At 43.6% G+C, this 17,668-nt stretch overlaps 1 protein-coding gene, 1 long non-coding RNA gene and 1 pseudogene across 2 annotated transcripts; 1 reads left to right on the top strand and 2 right to left on the bottom strand.

Annotated features, from left to right (window-relative positions):
* Window positions 1-10,499: 10,499 nt before the first annotated feature.
* On the bottom strand, window positions 10,500-11,248 carry LOC120709364. The gene is made up of 2 exons (XR_005689646.1): window positions 11,058-11,248; window positions 10,500-10,913 (listed from the first exon to the last, which is right to left on the bottom strand). It is a non-coding gene; the product is annotated as an uncharacterized LOC120709364 (long non-coding RNA).
* LOC120709361 lies at window positions 11,069-13,418 on the top strand (annotated as a pseudogene).
* Window positions 13,371-16,583, bottom strand: LOC120709363 (eukaryotic translation initiation factor 4E-1). The gene is made up of 5 exons (XM_039994984.1): window positions 16,211-16,583; window positions 14,883-15,048; window positions 14,659-14,784; window positions 13,746-13,811; window positions 13,371-13,656 (listed from the first exon to the last, which is right to left on the bottom strand). The coding sequence occupies exons 1-5, from the start codon at window positions 16,465-16,467 to the stop codon at window positions 13,606-13,608; spliced, it is 666 nt and encodes a 221-aa protein (XP_039850918.1). The 5' UTR covers window positions 16,468-16,583; the 3' UTR covers window positions 13,371-13,605.
* Window positions 16,584-17,668: the final 1,085 nt, after the last annotated feature.

Here is a 17,668-nt window from a genome sequence, read left to right as displayed (position 1 = left end):
GACCGAAAAATGAGATTAAAAAGCTTAGTTAACCATACTATTGCTCTATCTCCTAAGCATCTCCACACCTCAATGGGGATACCATCACGGCCCATCGATTTACCTCCCTCCATCCTCTTCAAAGCCTCCCCGATCTCTACCTCCTGAATTCTCCTCACAAAACGTCTGTTGGTATCGTCAAAAGAGTCATCTAACTCAAGGGTAGGGCCCTCACTCTCCCCATTAAACAACTTGTCGAAGTACTCTCTCCATCTATCCATGATCTCCCCATCCTTCACTAGCAGTCGATCTGTCACATCCTTAATGCATTTGATTTGGTTGATGTCCCTTGTCTTCCGCTCGCGGATCCTAACCATCCTATAAATGTCCTTCTCCCCTTCTTTCGTGCCTAGCCGCTGATACAGGTCATCATACGCCTTACTCTTTGCTACATTCACAGCTCGCTTTGCAACCCTCTTTGCTAATTTACAGCCCTCGATGTTGGCTGCACTCTTGTCAAGGTGGAGGCGCTTGAAACACTCCTTATCCTTAATAGCCCTTTGCACCTCGTCATTCCACCACCAGGTGTCTTTCCCCTCCTGTTTGCATCCTCTACTCACGCCAAACACCTCTGAGGCCACCTTCCGAACACATGTTGCCATCTTTAGCCACATGTCATCTGCGTCTTCTCCTTCTTCTCAAGGCCCCTCACCTAGCATCCTTTCCTTAAACGCTTGTGCCGCTTCCGCTCTAAGCTTCCACCACTTTGTTCTCGCAATCTTGGCACGTTTGTCCCGGTGGACACGTACCCGAAGACGAAAGTCCGCCACCACAAGCTTGTGTTGAGGGATAACACACTCCCCAGGTATCACCTTACAATCTAAGCAATCACGTCTATCCTCCCTCCTAGCAAGGATAAAGTCGATCTGGCTCGAGTGTTGTCCACTACGAAACGTCACAAGATGGGATTCCCTCTTCTTAAACACGGTATTCGCTATCAACAAGTCGTAGGCTAACGCGAAGTTCAACACATCCTCCCCCTCTTGACTCCTGCTACCGTACCCAAAACCCACGTGCACTCGCTCGAACCCTACATTAGTCGCATCCACATGGCCGTTGAGATCTCCTCCTATGAAGAGTTTCTCGCTGGTAGGCACGGTACTAACTATGCTATCTAGATCTTCCCAGAACTGCATCTTGGTGCTCTCACTAAGACATACCTGAGGGGCATAGGCACTGATCACATTCAAAATCGAATCTCCAACTACCAACCGGATTATGTGTAAGCATCTAGGCCCTCAAGGTATGTTTCGGTGATTAATGACAACCATTATTGTGACTAATGAGTTTGTGCAGCTTAATAGATCATTATCGCTCATTTGGTCATATGTCAAAAGAGGCCCCTCAATTTCATTATTCAAAAAGGCGATCTCGGTATTCAACTCATATTTATGTCAAGACTAAGGATCTTTCTAGTCCTAAGTGTCATAAGGTTGAGAAGGACACTTAGGTTAGTATAGGATTTATAGTTTTGTAGTGATCGCACTATTAAGAGGGGTTAAGGCCGAGTAACTTGAGCATGGACATGGTCAATCAAAAATAGATGCACACTATGGTCACTCAGGTTTCTAGAAGTTCAAATAAGTGGTTCTCAACTTATATGTCAAGAATATTTGGATTTCATTCAAGACTCAAATCAGAAAAGGCAAAATCAGAAAAAGTCGTTAACACCGGTTTAACCGACGCTCTCCCTTTTATATACGTCGGTTAAACGAAGTCAGCAGAGTCTGGACAAGTCAATACACCGGTTAAACCGACGTGTTTGAATTTAACGTCGGTGCATTAGTCCAGAGTTGGTTTTTCCAGGGTAATTCAAGTTCTATACACCGGTTAAACCGACGCTATTTGAAATGAGACGTCGGTGCAATTGACCAGTGAGATGGTTTTTCCATGGATTTCTGAAGTTGTACTCACCGGTTAAACCGACGATTGTTTTGAGTTAACGTCGGTGCAGTTGTCCAGAGACTTGGTTTTTCAGTTGATCAGTGGACAACTACACTCACCGGTTAAACCGATGATACGTCGGTTAATCTGCCCAAGTTGTAACGGCTAGTTTTCAGAAGGGGCAGTTTACATTCATCGGTTAAACCGACGCTGGCTATTGGAGGATCGTCGGATTAACCGGCGCTACGCAGTTTTCTGGCAGCTTTTCTCCAACGGCTCTATTCGTGTGAGCTGCCTATATATACCCCTCCAATGGGTCATTTTGCTACTCTTGACACCAGGCAACATCCAAACACTCATACTATAGTCAAGAGCCACCTTGAGCTTCATCTTTCACATACTTGTTCATCCAATCAATCAAGAAGCAAGATTAAGGACTTGAGTAGAGAGAAGCTTGTGTGCATCCGTTCTTGGTGATCGGTTCTTGCTCAAGTGAAGGCCCTAGCTTGTTACTCTTGGTGATTGGCATCACCTAGGCGATCTTGGTGATCGAGGTGTTTCTCGGGGAGCTTGCCAAGGATTGTGGGAGCCCGGAGAAGAAGATTGTACGTGGCTTGAGCTCCACCACGCCGGGATGGTGAACGGAGACTCTTAGTGAGCGCCCAAGTCTCGGTGACATGGGAGGTGACAAGACTCTTAGTGAGTGTCACAACGTGGATTAGGGGTGTGTGCCAACACATCGACACCACGGGAAAAAATCCGGTTGTCTCTTGGACTCTCTCTCTTTTCAAGCACTTACTTTCATGCAATCTTTCATGTGCTTGACCTTAGAGATCATAGCTTAGCTCTATCTTGCTTAGTTTCATATCTTTGTTAGCTTGTGTAGCTTGCTTTGTTTAGCCGGTTGGTGAATTGAGCCTTACTAGCATTGCATAGGTTAAGGTTGTTTTATCTATCTTAGAAATTTGAAAAAGGCCCAATTCACCCCCCTCTTGGTCCATCGATCCTTACATTATGATAATCCGGTCGCCTTGCCTTCTAACCTCTACGACTCCATCCTTAAGGCTCCTATCAATCAAGATGCCTACACGATTCCTACCCGGAGTTTCTCCCGTGTACCAAAGCTTGAAGCCAGTATCCTCAACCTCCTTCGCCTTCTGGCCCTTCCATTTAGTCTCCTGAACTCATAGAATATTTACACGCCTCCTAATTGCTACATCAACTAGCTCTCGCAACTTACCCGTTAGGGACCCTACGTTCCAGCTACCTATACGAATCCTAATTGGCTCGGCTAGCTTCCTTACCCTTCGCACCCGTCGAGGAAAGTGCGAAGACCCTTGCTCATTTTTCACTACACCCGGGCGTAGATGTAGCGCGCCATTCAGGTGACGACCCGATCCTTACTCACTTATCATCGTACCCAAGTCATGATACGACGCGCCCTTGGGGGGATGGCGACCCGGCCCTTGCCCATTTATCACCACACCCGGGTTCTGATGTAGCGCGTCGCTAAGAGGGTTACGCCCCAACGAGTTTCTTGTGGGTTTCAAATCCATTAGAGTGGCTATTTTTATGCTGGTTTGCCAAAACCTAACGCAACCCTCCTCCTTTATCCGGGCTTGGGACCGGCTATGCTGAGACGACTCAGGAGAGTCTTCCAGTCAGCATAGGCGGAGTTATTTGATTTACTTCCACCAGAAGTTTTTTTACAGCCTTCTTTGTCAAATCTGTTTTATCAGCACAGTTTTTTCTTAACTGATCATTAGAATGGCTATTATTTAGAAGAATTCTTTAAAATCTTAGCAGTCTAAATAAAAACAAGTCCAAATAACAGGATCGTAATAATACCCTCATCATATGTAAAGTACTCCACACATCGGTCTTGCAAATAATAGTGCCACATAAATATATAATTTACATTACATTCTTATTCATAGTTAATAGCAACAAAGCCATGATTACTTGACTCTGCAAGTATCCAAGGCTGCAAGCAACATCCGTTATTGAAACTAGGACCTACTATAGAGACAGAGCATAAGTAGATACTGTTGACTAGATGGACCATGGCACTTCTAAGTAGAAGCTGGATACATAGTTGTGCTCTTCTGTAGTGCCCAAGCCCTATGCTTAAGCTTGATGAACTCTGAAGCTATGGTGTCCACATCCGTATTCTTCTCATCTTTCATATGATGGCCATGCCCCAACTTGTCACCAGTTCCTGGTGCTCTCCCATCCTTCGTAGCATTGGCTTGGTTGTCCTGAAATTTGACATGTTTCCTCTGGGCCTGGAAATGAAGGGGCTGAGCTTGAGACATTGGTACTTGGCTCCTTGCTTAAAGGTATCGAGGAAGCCTGAGAAGGGTGGAATTGCCGAATTGGTTTGCAGCTGGGATGTTGTTCTGTCCTCTTTTATAGGCCCAAGGATTTTTTTTTATTCGCTTTGAAAGGATAACTGAGCATCTTATTCTCTCTTGACAAATTTGATCGAATCTTTTGTGTTTTTCCTTGTTCTCTTTCTTCATTCAATTTTGTTAGGTGTTACATGACTTAACTGTCATCCCTTTAGTAGATCAGCTGAGTTTGCTAGCTAATCTTAGTTCCTAAGAATGCTTCTACTCTCCTCTTTAAAAGGAAACATCGGTTTATTTTACCCTTCAGCAATGAAAGATAGAACTCTTTCTGTTAAATGTGAATAACAAGAAAATTTTGCTGTATGGTTTTTATTTTTTTAATATGATTGGATGTTATTAATATTTCATCGTTATGCATATGCATGGGAACTTGTATTGGTCTTATCTTACTAGAGAAAGTATTCGAGGACTGCAACTTGTGTACCCTTGGAATGCTGCACAAAAAAAAACATTGTTTTACGCCTGTATGTGCATTTAAAACCATATAGTTCGTATCTTGCAAGCATGCCTTTTCTTAAACCATATATTTGTTTACAAAAAGTTATCCTCATTCCACTGTATATGATTCTCTTTTATCTTTTGTCTCTTTCAGAATGAATAATTGGATGCTCTTCAGGTGTTAGTCATCGTTTCATGGTGCTGGTTAATATCGGCAATCTGAAAAGTTTCATGGTGCTGGTTAATATCGGTGATCTGAAAACGAATCTAACCGTTGCTTTCCGTCTATCTGCAGAGTTGCTCACCTAGACGTATTTGGGGTTTGCTGCTGTCAGAGGAGCATGCCCAATAGAAAACACTACGCTTGCTGGACAGACGATTGCATGAGTGAGGTCCAGCCCTCCAGGTTTGACGGAGTTTAATTTGGCATGATGTAGATTGGTAACAGAAAGCAAGCAGTGATGCATACTCCAACTCCAGTGGGTTTCTCCTCTCTTTTAGAGATGCTGCACTGACAATGTCTGCAGAATATTTATCGCGTGGGCATCTTGGCGGGCCTTTATTCCGATTGAAATTGCAGGAAGCCTGATGTCAAAAATCAAGGGCATTTTTCTCATCATTTGAGGCCGGTGCCAAAATCACCAACGTGAGTCACACGGTTGGCAGCATGGGAGGTCGTGTTATCTGTTTGTCAGAAAATTGAATCACGCATTAGCTATCCTAAAATTGTATTGTTGAGAATAGACAAGATAGTTTAGTTTGGATGCCAGATTTCACTCTTTTTCCGGTCCTGAAACTGCTGAGATGTAGAATGATATGCCTGCTTTGGAGGCTCCTTTTTTACTGTCCTGTCTGTGCTTCCCTCCCGTTGGTAACTTCCACGGTAGCTGTTAAGGCTATTCCCATTGTTCACTTGTCCTCCCATGAATATGAATGTGTGTTTTCTGGTCGTGTCCTCTCCCAATGGAATTGTGCAAGACAGACAAATGTGGATGGAGCGGGCGACAAGATGAGGTGGCTGGGGAAGGTTATCTGAAGCATTCTGGGTGTCTCGTCTCCATGGTGTCTGTATTTTGTTTTGTCGAGACAGAAAGAATTCAACAGTTTGGTTTAGCTCCATCATCATGTCATCACCTGCAATTCCTGACACCAAACCAAACGGAGATGTCTGCAAGTCCAGTTTTATTCTAATTCTAAGAAAGAAAGAAAAAAGACGATGAGAAGATCAAAATTATCAAGAGGCATATATCGGAATAAGAAGAGAGTCAAGTGCAGGAGTCACGAGGGAATAGAATGGACGGAGTGCTCGCTGCCTGCTTGTTGTTGGTGATAATTTCTGCATGACTGCTGAAAGTTTTTTTTATATTTTTAACTCCAAATAAGGCTAGCTAATGCTTTTTTTTCGCATATCCTATATTCTTGTGGTACAGCATGTTCATGTCAATCCTGTACAGCCCATGTGCCTTCGCATCTAAGTCACAAATATGTGGTGAGCATATCAAATTCCCTGTATATTATGCTTAATGAGTAATGGCCTTGCATCTAATTCCTCTTTTAGCTCATGCAAGAAGCTTTTAAATTCGATTCCCCCCACCCCTCAACTGTAGGCACTTACCCACAGGCATGCCATACACAATTCTTCTGAGCAATTATGGCTCTGTTCGTTTGCCCATGAGATTATAGTACAATCCATCTTAAAATCTGTAATCTCACAAGGAAACAAACACTCGAGCTTATTTAATTATATAAGCTACACCCTTAGATTATAATAATCCATAAGCTGCTGAAGACATGCTTAATTATTTTAGATTAACAAATTAAGCTAAGTAGTGAACTGTAATTAGTTTTAATTTCTGGAGTAAATATTTGATAAAGGCTCTTGATTGCATGTCTCATTCAGCCTTGGCGTAGCTTGTTTATAGAAGAAAACGTATCAATGCAAAACATATCACTGACACTGATGGATGGATGCACATCACTTTCTTTCATAAGTTGCTTGCGTTATTGCTTAATTAGCCTCTACCTTCTAGTACTAAAATTGGGCCTGAAATATCATCAGTGGGTAATCAATTGCAATATTAATTAATATATTGCCGGCCAAGTAATTAAGGAGACTGGAGGAGTAGTAGTAATATGTATGTACTCCTCGCTGGCTCCTCTAGCTATAGCTACGCTGAGGGCGCTGAGCCGCTGAGGCTTGGCTTGCACCGACAGATCGAGCAGACACAAAGGCGGCATGGCTGCTTCCATGCATGCATGCTGTTGAATCTGAATCTGCACGCAGATCATCACTGCCGGTGCTGGCGATGAGGAGGACAAGGAAGAAGAGGAAGAGGAAATGCCGTTGCTGGTGTACGTGTCCCGTGAGAAGAGGAGGGGCGTCCCCGCACCCCTTCAAGGCCGGCGCTCTCAACGCCCTGGTAGGTGGTGGATCGAATTGCACGCAGCTTCGGGTGTCGAGCCTTGTGAGCAACGCGCCCTTTGTGCTGGTGCTGGACTGCGACATGTCCTGCAACAGCCCTGGAGGCCATATGCTTCCACCTCGACCGCCGCGGGACCCCCATGGGGGGCACGGTCGTGCTCACACGTCCACCCATGCCAGCAAGCTCGGAAATGCTTGTGTGCAATTGCCAATGTTGAATCGATGTGAATACTCAAGATGCACACGATGTGCTCGATGATTTGATTATGAGAGATGACGTTACTGATTCTCCTCCCCCATGTCCCTTGCAGTGTTAAGTGTATTCGGTTTATTGTAATTTACTGCAGTGACAGATATAGCAACAAGTGCCTACGACACCGATTATGTGCTACATCAAAATCCAGTCAAGTGCCGCCAGGTTCAAGCAAAGCTATCGGGGCTTACCTCTGTTCCTCAAGATGATGGCAAAGGTCTAATGACCCCCTACCAATTCATTTGTTCAAGGTTGATTTCTGCTTCTGCATTGAGTACTATACTAACGCGCCAGGAATTGGCGCGCGCTCATGCGTCGCGGCCCACGGGCTGGGGTACTGTTCATCATTTAAAAAATAATAAAATGACTGTTCATGTGGGGCCGGGGGTACTGTTCATAATAAAAAATAATAAACTACTATTCATGTGGGCCCCGGGTACTGTTTATAATAAAAAAATATAATTCGAAATTAAAAATAAAAAAATTAAAAAGTGGGCCCATGTGTTTAAATGTTTAGTTTTTTATGAAAAAAAAATTATATACTACATTTACCTCTATTATATATTGGATTTTATTTTCACTTTGTGAACTCGCAAAATATAATTGAATCATACATTCATTTCTAACCCTATCATTTTTTCTACCAAAATTAATAATTAGTGTAAGCTAATCCATCAATTATATCTACTAACATACACAAAATAAATTCTTCTATGTACTATTTATACAGGGATGGGCCCTGTGTGTTATTTAGGTGTTACCCACATAATATTCAATTGGAATCCACCCACAAAATATATTTAATTATTTATTTACATGAAAACAATAACCATATTTCATACACTACGTCTACACGTGCTAGCCCCTACACTTATTGTATTTTAATTCCACTTCATAAACTCGCAAAATATAATTATATGACAATCTATCAACTATAACTATCACACTTCATTCAATACATCAACACGTTGCCAAAATATATCAGCACGATATTGCTTTAACTGTAATATACGATAATATATTTTTATTATTATTTTACATCAAATCTTTTGCTACAGGCGCGCAAAGCGCGCCAACCTGCCTAGTCTCATCTATTTTGCCTGTCTATGCTAACAAGGTCAACCTGTAAGCCCAAATAGGAAATCAAGGAGAAGGATTGGTATGGCTCTCACCTCCCTTGCTTAATAGGTGCTCTCTCTTTGAAATGTGTTTTCTTTTAAGCTGGTGGAAGGAAAAAAAATGTAGCAAAGAAAGACTCTGTATAGCACATGAAACATATATGAGTAATTATTTGTCCGGCTTAGTGTCATGATATTAAGAAATGCACTGATTATAATGGATTTTGTTTCCAAGATAAATCGTATAATAGCTAAAACTAAAAGTATACCTGAAGATAGTCCATGGATGCAGGTACATAGTTGTTCCATGGATAAATATGATCCATGTTTGGTATTTTCCATAAATTGAAGATTGTTCTTAACCTCAATCACTAACTTAGATCACTAGAAATCCAGCACAATGTATCAAAAACTTTTACTAATACTCAGTACTATACTTTACTCACTCTGATCATAAAAAGGTTAGATACAAAGATATATGTTTCATGCTTTATTGTGCAATGCCTTCCAGGATTCCATTTCACTATACTGCTAGCGAGTAGTGTAAATCGCTGCATTGCGAGTTTATCAGTTCAGATAATTTAGTAAACTGCTATGATTTATTGTATCATCCAATAATTTTGCTGTCTTACAGTCACGCAAGCTAGATGCAGGTCTTAAATTTAGAATTAGACAAGATATCTTTCACAAAAAAAATGAATGGGACAAAAATACAAGATAATAGCTTCTAGACTTTGTTACATGCTACTTCAGGTCCAAGCATCTGGACTTCATTCTGCTTGTAGGATAATAAACTAAATTTTCTTTCGATAGAGGCATAGTTAAATGCAAATTCCATTAGAAAACCTCCGCAACAAATTGATGATTGCATTACGCATTCACGTGACAAGGTGCAAGGCCAGCCAATTGTTGATGGCAAGCAGCTGCACATCCTTGCAGACACTTCCTAGCAAGTCAATTTCTAATCTTATCATTACCATCGACACATATCTGGCCCCACGGTACTTACGCTGGCTTAGCAAAGTCCCTAAGCGTGGCAACACCGCTTCTCACTCAAACTGGATTCGTTGTTTTTATCGTAGCCTTATGAGAATTCCTTTCGCATGCTTCGTGCAGGAGCCGTATCTCATAGCGAAGCTGGATTCCGCGGAGAAGGCCTGGAAAGAAATGTCGGTATGGTTCTCCTGTTCAGAGTTAACATTTGTTTTTGTAGCTTCTTGAAATAACAAACTAATCTGGGATTTTGTCGCCAATTCGTCCTCTTATGGTTCAGAAGTAACCATTTCTTATCGTATGGATATTTTAATTTTGGAACTAAATCGAATTCTACTTCACTACTGAACTAATCAAGTTCTGAACTTCTGATCGTCATTGGAGAAAAGCACGGCACTGTAGGCAATGCAAACTGCAATGCTGTCACAATGATGTGACAAAAATCTAATTTTGATCTCATTTCATATTTAATTACCAAACATTCAAATCTGATGTTATCTACTTCAGGTTAGGTTAGCAGATCCTGACATTGTCTCAGATCCTAGCGAATACCGAAAACTTGCACAGTCCGTTGCTGAACTGGATCAGGTATTCGGCTCGCTCACAATAACATTTAATTTGCCTTTGGCGTCTACCCAATTACAGTGGAATTTGATCAGCTCTTTTTCATCAATTGATACATTCTTTTTTTTCCTAAAAACATTTAGGTTGTGACTACATACAGGCAGTTTATGGATTGTGAAAAGCAAATTGAGGAGACAAAAGCTTGGCATGCCACTGTATTTCTGGTGCCTGTGATAAATTACTAGTCTCATAAGCTCTTTTTACTTCACAACATGACAGCTTTGGAAAAAGAGAATGAAGATGATCCGGATATGGGTGCGATGATAGCTTCAGAGTTGGAGGCTTTATCTAATCAGCTTGCAGAGCTTGAGGAAAAATTGAAGGTGAATACAATATTATACTCTGCTTGATAGTTGCATAAATTCCAGATAATATGTCTAACTTCATGTATTCTAGAGTGCCGGCTTTTGTTTTTTCTTGGAAAGAAGACAGTACACATGTTGAAGTGCCTCTAATTGCTCTTATTCTGTCTTGTTAGTTACTACAGCTTCCGAGTGATCCTCCAGATTCACGCAACATCTTACTTCAAGGTACCTGTCCAGTGCTCAGTTGTACATTTGAATCAGCTATCCAATATTTCTTTTCATGTTTTGTAACTTAGAACCATCTTTTCTTCATTTCTGCAGTAAGAGCAGGTGCTGGCGGTGATGAAGCTGGAATTTGGGCTGGTGACCTTGTAGGTAGATGATAATTTGTGCAGATTGAGTACAAGTTACGACTGTTTTTTCATTCTGTTCAAAAATATAGTATTAGAGCTTGTCAAACAAAAGTTGATGTTTTGTGGACAATAATATAAATAAATAAATAATGAATGTGCAGGAAGGATTTGGGATGCAGGAATAATATAGCAGCGGGATGCATAAGGGCCGGCCAACCTCCGCTCACCGCGAGGCCCAATCATCGCGCAGGAGTCCTGCCGCCGCTCCCGCTGCCGCCCGCTTGTCGCCGTCGCGCCCCTCCATCGCCAGCCTCAACGCGCCGCCGACCGTCCTCGGCTCAGCCGCCGGGAGGGCCCAGGTGAGTTAGGGGCATCGGGAGGGAGCTGGGAGAAGGCGTTAGGAGAGAGAATGGCAGGGATGGAGGAGGGCGTCGGTTGGGGGAGGGGGGTTAAAAAAACTGACATGTGGGGTCTCACAGTCTATTACAGGTGCGGGGAATTTTGTATAGAATAAAGAATCTTGATGATCAGAATAAAATATTCAAAAGAGACACTAAACTTACAAATAGTACTCGACAAAAGAAATAAAAATCCATTCAGACCATGTTTAGACCATTTTGCCAACAATTTTTGAAAAAGAATCTTGCTATTTAAAGTATTAAATAAAATCTATTTACAAAACTTTTTGAAAGAGAATCTATGATTAATCCATAATTAGTTGATGGTCACCGTAACATCACTGTTACAAAATCATGGATTAAGTAGGCTCATTAGATTCGTCTCGCAATTTACAATCCATCCGTGCAAAAAGTTTTGTAAATAGATTTTATTTAATACTCTATTCATGTGTCCAAATATTTGATGTAATGTTTTTGGATGTAAAATTTTGGAATCTAAACATAGCCTCACTGCAATAATATGACAAAACACACCCTGCCGCATTACTCTACAAATGTCCAGGCCCCTGCGTGACCCCCAATGTCCAAAAAAAGTGCTTAGCCTGTCACACATATTTAAAAATCTCATGCACGGATAAAATAAAAACATATCTTTTACATACTGTATGCTACATTCTAATGTTATACAGTTGTTTCACTACACATGTTGTTCAACCTACTAACAGTTAGTGCAGCAATAACCTGCGACCAAAACAAACAAAAAAACGGAGAGAACAAATTTACCAAATCATCTCACATACATAGCAAATTTTTAAAAAAACTATATCAACCTAATTATATTCTTCTTCAATGTACCAAATAAAGTTTCAAATAATACAAATAAATGGTACAAACCAGGTCTTGTCAAATAAAATTTCAAATAATATAAATAAATGGTAGGTCTTGCGCAGCAAGGCTGCGCGGTGTTTCTAGTACATCTGCGGGACTCGGTGGATGGGCCTGGACGGCCTCCGGGGCCCGCTCCTCTCCGGCACCGGCTTCTACGTCCGGAGGGACGCCCTGTACGGGGCCACGCCGCCCGCCGCCTACCTGCAATCGACAACACCCAGACCCAGCACCAGCAGCTCCGCCGTTGTTCCTCTAGACGCCACGCTCGTGGCCTCGTGCGCCTTCGAGGAGGGCACCGGATGGGGCGACCACGTCGGCTTCATGTACCAGTCGGTGGTCGAGGACTACTTCACCGGCTACCGCCGCTTCTTCGCCCGCGGCTGGACGTCGGCCTACTGCTACCCGGCGCCGGCGACGCGGCCCCCGTTTCTGGGCACCGTGCCCACCAACCTCAACGACGTCCTCGTCCAGAACAAGCGCTGGATGTCCGGCCTGCTCGCCGTCGGCCTCTCCCGCCACTGCCCGCTCGCCTGCCGGGACCTCCTCGCCGTCTCCGTGCCCCAGGCCATGGCCATCGCCTACTTCGGCTTCCTCGCCCTCTACGCCTTCCCGGTGCTCTGCTACGCCACCCTGCCGCAGCTCTGCTTCCGCCGCCGCCTTAGCGTCCTCGCTGCTCCAGCACCTGGTCGAGGTGTCGGTGGCCAACCGGAGGCTGGCGGTGCGGGCCTGGTGGAACGAGCAGAGGCTCTGGATGCTCAACGCCGTCACCGGCCAGCTCTTCGGCTGCGTCAGCGCCTTCCAGGACCTGCTCGGCGCCGCGCCTCTCCACTTCGACCTCACCGCCAAGGCCGGCGACGCCAGCCTCTACCACAAGGGCGTCTTCGACTTCACGGGCTGCTCCACGCTGCTGCTCCCGGCCACCACGCTCTGCGTGCTCAACGCCGCGGCGCTCGTCGGAGGGACCTGGAAGATGATGGTGATAACCACACCCAGAGGCGGCGAGCTGTTCCCGCAGCTCTTCCTCCTGAGCTACGTTGCGGCGCTGAGCTACCCGCTGCTGGAGGGGATGTTCCTCCGGCAGGATCCCGCAAGGGTTCCATGGCGAATCACTGCGCTCTCAGTCGCCTTGGCCGCCGTCCTGCTCGCACTGTTTGGATGAGAGCTCAGGGCTTGGCATACCCTTGCCATGTTCTGTTTTTTTTTTTCGAAAAGCATCAAGCATGTACTTAGGCTTTCATCAAACATAGCACTCGTACTGCAGTCCATATCAAATTAATTAAGCTCATTCAGTACATTATTCCCACAGCTACATAGCAAAAGCACAACAGTGAGACAAAACAACACTCAAAAGTGACTTACTTATCGAGTACAGGAATATAGATGCGACATGTTAGATTATGCATGCCTAAACAACTCACAGCACGATTCTAATGCATCGGATCATGTGATCCTGCTACTCTGGGAATTCCAGCTCCAGGATCATACCGTGTAACGGTTCTTCGGACCTTTGTCCATCTTCTTTGCATCGTCCTGCAGCATAAATGGCCAAGTGAGAAACGTACATGCCTTAAGCAATGGGAACTGGCAAGAAAGGCAGGCAGGCTTTGGGTGCTACTCACATGGACGATGAATCCAATGGAGTCCTTGTAGTCCAGAAGTTCCTTCCACTGCTTCCCGATGCTTACCTGAAGAAAGAGGGTAAATATTCAGCAAGTTTCGCCTAATTACTCCAAATCAATGAAAATCATGTTGATGGCTCAAGCATTTTACAATATTTAAAAAAAAAACACTTTAGTAGTTATCAAGGTTCGGAAAATCGATCCTGAACAATTTCCTGGACCTTGCCCAGGAGCAGGGAAATGATCCATTTTTTTGTCCAATCCAAGCCATGCTACTCTTTCTATTTTCGTCATTTTCCTTCCAAATTTTCAATAATTTTTAGTTCCCAGAAACATCCAACAGAAAGTGGATATCATCAAACCTAAAATTAACCCAAAAAAACATATTGGAACGGCAACGCCCCCCCCCCCCCCCCCCCCCCCAAACCAAATTGAATTTGCAGTTATCAGCTACTCAAAAGTAACACCTGAGATTTGATGCCCTGGCACTGTTTGTGCCACCAACAAAATAACAATTCACGAGGAAATCCAATAACCACCCATAGTTACCCTCTCTAGTCTCCATCATGAGGACATCATACTTATAATAACAACTCTTCAACGAATAAGTCATTAAAATTATGAACTTCTCTTCAGAATATCATATATAAGCTGAGAACCCTCCCCGAGTAAAATGATATGAAGCTAAAAACAAAATCCTCCCTGAGTATACATTTGAAACAGGTACCTGATCTAAATGGATCCACAGAAATTATAGCAACAGCACACACATGCTTATATGTGATATCCAAATATGATCATTTTTGTATCTATCATGATGCTTTAAACCATCAGAAAAGCATGATGCCTGTATACAAGAAACAAGCTGCCGTAAAAAGCATTTTACATAAGATGCCACTGCAGCACTCAATACCTGGGCAGCTTCATTAGCAGCATTTTTGGTCCAGATAGCTATTCTTTCCTGCTTACCACGCACGCTAACGACTGCTCCACAAATTTCATCACCATAATCAAATTGTTCGCCAATCATTGCCAGTAGCTAAACAAAAAGCATGTGACAAGATATAACATGGAGGCTATAAAAAGGTTAACTATGCAAAGCAAATTTATTGTTTATAATGCAAAAAAAATACTTACAGTGTGCAGCCACATTGTGTCAGATTTTCCTCTGCCACAGTTGATGGTCCATTTACCGCCATTAGCACAAATAGGGTCTTCCCATTTTGGTTCAATCTTGTTCTTGAAGCAATGGAAGTCCGCTCCCACAATCAACTTGCTAGGGTGGTGAATATTATTGTAAAGGCTGAAAAAAATACGAAATTAGTTAGTGTACTCCTCTGGAATATATAAATGGATGATAGCTAAAGCTGGAATAGGACTTAAAAGGAATGAAGAAAATATAACAAAACACGGAAGATTCCTCAAGCAGCCACTCTATCAAGAAAACAGAGTCAAGTACTCATCCAGGACAGGGGTAAAAGGTGCAAGTTAAAGACTAAAATTATCGACATCTGCTACTCATGCATGTCCTTCCTTTTCAAGTTTTATGTTTCTTTTAATCAAATCTCCCGACTTCAATCCCGTGCAACACCCACTATAATTTTTTGTTGGACCAGACATGAAGTGATATCTTTTGTGAACAAAGCAGATTTCATAAGCAAGGAAACAACAACCAAAAGAGTCAACACCGTAGTAAGCATGGCTCAGTGGATTGAATCGAACCTCAGAAGTCTGAACAATACATCCTAAAGTTTTTGCAAGAGGCAAAAGTTACTGAAAAATAGAGCTATAAATCGAACCTCTGAAAACAAATCCCACTTTCAGTTAATGTTCAGTTTAGAATATAATAAAGTTTGGATTTGAGTACCCACAACCTGCCCTGGTGAACAAAGACTAGCAGCAGTCCTTTTGAGAATGGCACCATATGATGCTGCTACTGAGCAAACAGCTAATATACATCAATGAAAGTCAGTAATAATTGCATAACACACCAACAACTTGTTGTAATCTAAGATGACAAATGAAAAGGAAAAATGTCTCCAAAGAGTAGGGGGGATTGGGGTATAATTAGAAAGAAGCTGTATAGAGATGACTGGCGCTATCCTAAAGGAAGAGTAACCTTAAAATGCCCAGTTGACAAAAGTAACTAGTAACACTCTAAACAAGGCCTCATGGCTTAGAGTTTGCCAGTTTAATTGTGTAAGTTAGAAAGCAGATAGGTCTTGTAGCTCAGCACAAAAGCTGTGAATATTTGTGCAACCGATGCGCTTGCAAGTTGCAAGGCATGGAAATCTCAATCTGCCGTCACGAATAATTTTCGTCCTAGAAACTAGTGTAGGAGATTGAATAAGCAGGATCAGAAAGTAATAATGGAGTAAGTAGACATCCCAGATCCACGGACTAGTATTCATATATGTATTGTAAAGGATCTGAGTGAGTATGGCGAGGCTAGGTAAATTGATTACCCCCAGAAGTCCTCGACGGTGGAGAAGGTGTGGATGGGTCGGATGGAGCTCCCCCATGCGGCCTGCTTGGACTTTCCCTGCGGGTTGTCGAACCAGAAGGTCCAGGAGTGCTCGAGCGGGTGCGTGGCGGGGTGGAGCGGCGGGGCGGGAGCGGAGGAGTCGTCAGTGATCTCGCCCTCCTCCCTGTCGTTGTCGTCCGGTGCGGGGCGGCCCCGGGAGCCGGCGGACGTGGGCCTAGTGTCGGTCTCCTCGGCCATGGCGGCGGCGTGCGGAGGCGGATGCGGATGCGCGTGCGGCGTGCGGCGTGCGGCGGCGTCGGCTTTTTTAGGTCGCCGTCTTCCCTTCCTTTCCTCGGTCGGAAACAAATAACAACAAAACAAGAGAGAAGAGAGAGGAGAGCAAGGAAACGCGTGAGTTGGGCTGCTGTATGGGCTAGGATGGGCTGGGCTGGGCCCGTAGGATTTTTCCATTTATTTATTTGGGCTCTAGTTGAGCTGGCCATCACTGGCGTTTTTTTTATATTTTTCAAAATCGTTTTTTACAGAAATATATTTTCGGTTTCATAATTTCGGGGTGACCGGCCCCCTGCCGTCCTCTTGCCGGGCGGTAGGGACCTTAATGTAAATAAAATTTATTTTTAATCACATTTTGGCCCCTGGGGGAGACTGCCGCCCGGTAGCTGGGCGGCGGGGCGGTAGGCCTACCCGCCACCCGGTAGGGGGGCGGCAGGCCCCGTTAAACCTTGACCGTTAGTGCGGCAGTGCAGCATTAGATGTGGTTTTAAATATTTTGGATAGAAATAAAAACCGTTAGTAAAGTAGATGAATATGAAAAATATAACTTAGCAATTCATACACATACGCAACTGAGAACGAAATAGGTGATGCATGAGAACGAAATAAGTATAACATGATGACATGTCCATAACAAAAATACAGAAACAACTAGAAGCACCTCCTAACTACCCCGGCCATGTCGACCTCTTTTACTATGTGCGTGGACGTGGTCTGTAGGGTAGGTGTGTCGGTCTGGAGGCCCTATGTCTCTACCTGGACGTCCGGTGGCCACAGGTGTTTGGAAGATAGGATCGACCTGCTAGTTGGGTGTAGAAAATAACCGACTCCAGTCTTCGAAGCTCGCCTCAAAGGTATTCTGTGTGGCCCATATGCAGTAGCAATTAAGATATATTAATCATCGTCTTATAAGTCACATATTTGGGTACATATTCATGATACGTACCTGTTGGTGGTGGATACAAAGAAGGACCCATATCAGGAAGCTGGTGGTGCGATCCTGTAAACCGTTAAAATTATTTAAATTATTCATAGAAATAAGAAGAACATGATAAATTCGGGCTACGGATTAGGTATTTACCTTGCGTTCCTTCTGCTGTCGCCATAGGCCCCGTGTCTAATGCCGCAATGCCGCACTGACGGTCAAGGTTTAACCTGCGGGAGG

Source organism: Panicum virgatum, chromosome 5K (genome assembly GCF_016808335.1).
Source record: "Panicum virgatum strain AP13 chromosome 5K, P.virgatum_v5, whole genome shotgun sequence".
Lineage (NCBI taxonomy): Eukaryota > Viridiplantae > Streptophyta > Magnoliopsida > Poales > Poaceae > Panicum > Panicum virgatum.
Note: the sequence above shows the minus strand (reverse complement) of the source record. Positions and strands in the feature narration are given on the sequence as shown.

Bases quoted from the DNA above. Each gene is read 5' to 3' on its own strand.
- LOC120709363 (XM_039994984.1), bottom strand. From the start codon at position 16,467: ATGGCCGAGGAGACCGACACTAGGCCCACGTCCGCCGGCTCCCGGGGC. The intron at 13,812-14,658 runs GTATTGAGTGCT...CTCTTTCTTCAG, and splicing joins CTGCTAATGAAGCTGCCCAG to GTAAGCATCGGGAAGCAGTG. The intron at 13,657-13,745 runs GTGAGTAGCACC...TTTATGCTGCAG, and splicing joins CCATTGGATTCATCGTCCAT to GACGATGCAAAGAAGATGGA.